This window comes from Paramacrobiotus metropolitanus, unplaced genomic scaffold, assembly GCF_019649055.1.
Source record: "Paramacrobiotus metropolitanus isolate TYO unplaced genomic scaffold, Prichtersi_v1.0 Parri_scaffold0000132, whole genome shotgun sequence".
In the NCBI taxonomy this organism is placed as follows: Eukaryota; Metazoa; Tardigrada; class Eutardigrada; order Parachela; family Macrobiotidae; genus Paramacrobiotus; species Paramacrobiotus metropolitanus.
Window position 1 is genome coordinate 17,692 of NW_026570352.1, and position 4,620 is coordinate 22,311.

The 4,620-nt window shown below is 45.8% G+C and overlaps 1 protein-coding gene across 1 annotated transcript; it reads right to left on the reverse strand.

Annotated features, from left to right (window-relative positions):
• Positions 1–4,539, reverse strand: LOC129598926 (uncharacterized). The gene is made up of 4 exons (XM_055497013.1): positions 3,922–4,539; positions 1,823–2,021; positions 1,195–1,757; positions 1–676 (listed from the first exon to the last, which is right to left on the reverse strand). Exons 1-4 carry the CDS (start codon positions 4,537–4,539, stop codon positions 317–319), a joined length of 1,740 nt encoding a protein of 579 aa, XP_055352988.1. The 3' UTR covers positions 1–316.
• Between the last annotated feature and the right edge of the window lie 81 nt (positions 4,540–4,620).

Here is a 4,620-nt window from a genome sequence, read left to right on the forward strand (position 1 = left end):
TAGAACAGAAATGAACAGAATCGTGAGGATGGCTGACGTCTGGAGACGTCCAGCGTCGTGAGAACACGTAAATGTACTAGTGTACAATGTACATGAAACACAAAAGTGAACAACATATTAAGGACATCGAAACGCGTTTTAATTGGACCTTAACTATTTCTGTTCGTCCATTGTATCTTCGTACTCTGCTTACAAACATACTAAATCAAGCGCTATGACATCGTTTTTTTTAGTTAAAGAAGATGGTCGACAGTTCTCCGACTACATACATATCGAAGTTGGACTATGTTTGATCCGCTGTGGAACCGAGGCTGTCCTAGAAATCGGAGTCGGTGGTGTCATTAGACTCGGCTTCAGAACTGCTATCAGACTCGGAGCTTCCATTGGAATCAGAGCCATCATTAGTAGATTCGGTATCGTCGCTGCCGTGCGAATCCGACTCGGAGCTCTCTTCGGAATCGGAGCTGTCTTCGGGATCGGATTCAGAACTGCCACTGGAGTCCGTAGCGTCATCCGAAGACGTTCGATTCCATTTCTGCACGAAGTGCCACAAGACATGTAGACACAACGTGTTCAGCTTGTGGACGTCCAGGTTGGTCATAGCGCCCACTGTCCAAGGATCTCCCCGAAAATTTGCAGAGGGGCGCGGGTCGCACGATTGAAAATCGTTCAGAATCTGCATGTCAAAAATCAATGACATTAGGAAGACAAGACACAAAGCTATCAAACAGACCGCCGCCGTTTTACGGCATAGAAGTAGGCTCAATAGTGGGAAAATATCCTTCCAAACATTTGTGTAATATTGAATTCATCCGAATTTGCACAAATAATGACCAATATTGACCAAATCTGAAATTATTGTATGCAATTGCGAGCTGACGTAGTGGCTTCATATCTCCCGTATGGTTCACGATCAAGCGATTTCAGGGCAACGAGAAACCGTTTGGACTATAAAATGATGTAAAATAACGCAAAAAAGTGTTTAGGACTGCATAAGCGCGATAGTTGAAGTTAATTTCACACAAAAATGATACCCTAATCATTAACGCTACTCCTCTAAAACATTTAATTTAAAGCCAGTTTCTGCAAAAATATACGAGATACCAAAATGCGCAGCTCATCTGAGGCGACTTAACGTAGAGAAAACTTTTGACGATTCCCACGTACAGCATATAATACCATGAAAAACAATACCTTTTCAAATCTCTTAGTTCTCGCATTCCTGTGGGTGCATCTCGCCATCCACTGGGCGATGCGGTCCATATCTAACGCCGGTCCCGTGCAGCGCAGGTGCTGCTCAAATGTATCCCAAATCTGTGGTGCTCCCACACCCCCCAGGTTGAACATCGTTATCGGAACACGGAATTCCAGCACTATCGCACCGGTGCTGTTTTCGCAGTTCAAGGAATATCTTCTCCATATCAAGCGGTCACAGCAGCTCGCCAGCTTGGAATGTAGCGCAGCTATCGCGGCAAAAACCACCTGCAACTTCAATGGACCGGGTTCACCCTGGTCGATGGTCAGTGATCGGTGGTGCACGATCAAACGCTCGATGCGAATGCCGGCTTCGTGCAAGAGTTTTTGCATCAACGTTGTCGCTCCATCGGCGAGTTTCAAATCGTCCTGATCGTCGCAGTCCCATTCCGTGTCTCGAATGCAGATGGTTCGTGCTGCAGAAGTTATGTGCTTGAAGAAGCAACCGTACGCGGCATAACAATCATTCCATTTTTGGCGAGCCGCTGGGAGAAAGGTGGATGCTTGAGCGATACGCGAACAACTTTGCACATCTCCGTCGAAGTGAGAATGGCATCCCACAGTTGACAGCTGCGTCGGCAGCGTTGTCGGTCGATGGTGTCCAGCGACTGAAACACCTCTTCAAAGAGTTCGGTTGGCAGTGCCCAACCGCGCCATTTCGTATCGGACCGTTTTTCCTGGTCGGGTCCTTCCAGGCGGCGAGAGTCCTCCACCAGGAATTTGCCATTACGGATGAATTCCAGTTTTTTTCTTTCGAAAACTTTCGCCTGTGGTGAAGAAAAAGAAACTTCAGAAGCCAGAGTTGGCTTATCCGTGGGCCCATGACAAGTACAGTACTAAGAGCGACTTAAGTCTCTGACCCAACGCAAAGTTTTCGGCTTTAGCCGCGCAAATGGTGGACAGTTGGCTACGTGACAAGTCGTCGCGGGACACTTCGTCTAAAGGACGTTTGGTCGAGGGACAACTGGTGTTAGGCAGTCGAAAACGACGTTCGCAAGGCGGTCAGCCGCCTTGACATACTTAACATACTTGACATACCGCCTTAGTTAAAAAAACTAGCAAAATAGTGTAATTATCTTGGAAGCACCGTTGTCGTAAGTTTTTTGAAGTGTGATCTTGGCGCGATTTAGCGTCGACTTTTAAAGACATTAAACCAGACTTGCCTGGCTTTTACAATCGTAAGAGAGAAAGAGCAACTGCAAGTCAGAAAGAGAAAACCATTGTTAAATTTTATTGCTGTTCAGCAGTAAACGACTTGATCCTAATGCTTTTGTATCTTATACAGACTGTATGTGTCAATGTGTGGAATCGGAGACTAGTTCGGTCCAGCCCCTATATCACACAATCAAAGTGTGTGATGGGAACTGGAACTATATCATTGTTCGGGTAAAGGAAAGTGAGGGTGAGTGTCCGTGCTGTGATTTCTCTGTGAATGAGCTCCAAATAGAGAGTCTGTTAGAAGCCGGAGATAGACAACTGGGATAAATAACCAAAATGGTTCTCGCTTGGTTATTATCTCTGCTTTATTTTTGCCAGTGAAAGTGCAAAAACTAGGTTGACTTATTAGTGTAATATTTGTTATTTAATACCACGTAATGAGTAGCAAATAGATTAGTTATCATTAGTATAGTCACTATAGTGTATCATAATTATTAGGTCGTCAGTGTTTTCCAAGAAAGGCACTATGTACAAATCAGCAACTTAAATTTGTGTATAATTCATTTAAAATGTAAGACTACGGTTTCAAAAATTTAAAAATATATGGAAATGTGTAATCTTACATGCCGGTCTCAGTAAAATTAATTCGAAGTCAAACGACGGAGTTTTTAACTGAAATAAAGTTTTTCTTTTAAAATAATTGGGTATCCAATTGTCCCGCCGACGAAATGTCTGGCCCCGATGTGTCCGTGTTACCGGATGTCTCGCGACCAAATGTCTCCCGACCAAATTGACAAGCAACGACTTTTCCAGAAACTAAATGTCTTCGCGACCAAATGTGGCCGACGAAGTGTCCCGCGACGAGATTTTATGCGACGACTTGGTCGGTCACGGGACAGTTACAAACGTGAATTTGTATTCTGCATCTCAGCTACCCCGGTTTTTCGGTTGAATGCGCTTTGTGCATCTAAATGATACGACGAGAAAAGAGCATGGCAGACAGGCTTTAGGGACAATGTTCCAGTGCAATATATCGACCCATCAGTACGCAAACGGGAACTCGCGCGCGACCACACGCTCTTCGGCACAGTTTTAAGATAGTATGCGGCCAAATTATTTCTATACATTCGGGCGAAAACCGTTAATGCGCCCAACCTTCGTTGGGGTACACTGGGCTCTAGATCGGCAGCTTACCGGAAACACGTGTTAGCTATACTCCCCAGCAGTACGGGAGGCCAGAAGAACGCTGTTTTCAACGGGCCGCGAAAAAACTGGGGAGAGATAAAATATTTCCAGACTATTTTCTCCAAAACGAAATTCACAAGAGGGGGAGGGGCACATTCCGAAAACTTTTTTCGGCGGAGGTCTCCGAAAATTCGAAGCAGTATAATAATACACCCCTCTTTGGTACGAGATACCTGCCCCCTAACGCCTTCAGAAACCCTCCGACTCGTCCAGAAAGTAGTGCCCAACTGCCCATTAAAAATCTGAATGCAGGCGATAACTTACGATTGTGGCATCTTCTAAAGGGCTTTTAGTGTGCTGTTGGATGTAATGCATCTCCTGGCCGAAAACGTAGGTGAATCGCACACGAAACCTTCGCTGAATATGGCGGAGCAGCTTCGAGGCGAAGCACTCTGTCAGAACCCAGTAGCCGTTTGGCACTCTGCATGTCCGCATTACAAAATCCCCCGGCTGAACGCGCTTGCGTTGCAGTCGTTTCTCCGAAGACACCGGACGGATCTGTTCGTTGGGAAGCAGTTCGCGAAGATGTTGCCCACCTACTGTTACTTCCACCAGCGCATGGTTCCGCAAGTTCGCGAAAGAATTGATGAGGACTTTGCCGGGATACCATTTCCATGGACGACCAGGATGATCGAACAACAGCACTTCCACAGCTTCCTGACGCGGTTGGAAGGAGGGAAAGGTGGAGAAGGTAAATACCTTCACGTTATCAACCGGCACCGACTGCTGTGTCGAGCATCCGAAATCGATGATTAGGCGTGGTGGAATACTGACAGACTCTTCCAGGCCAACGATATGGCCATGCTGGAACAGACCATCGATTTCAACATCCACAGCATTCCATGCCTGCACAGACCGGGTACCATCTTCGTACAGGTACATGGTGGACTTCTGTGGATATAACGTAGGTCATAATCTTCATCAAAATCATCTAAAATGCTTGATGAATGATAACCAAGTACT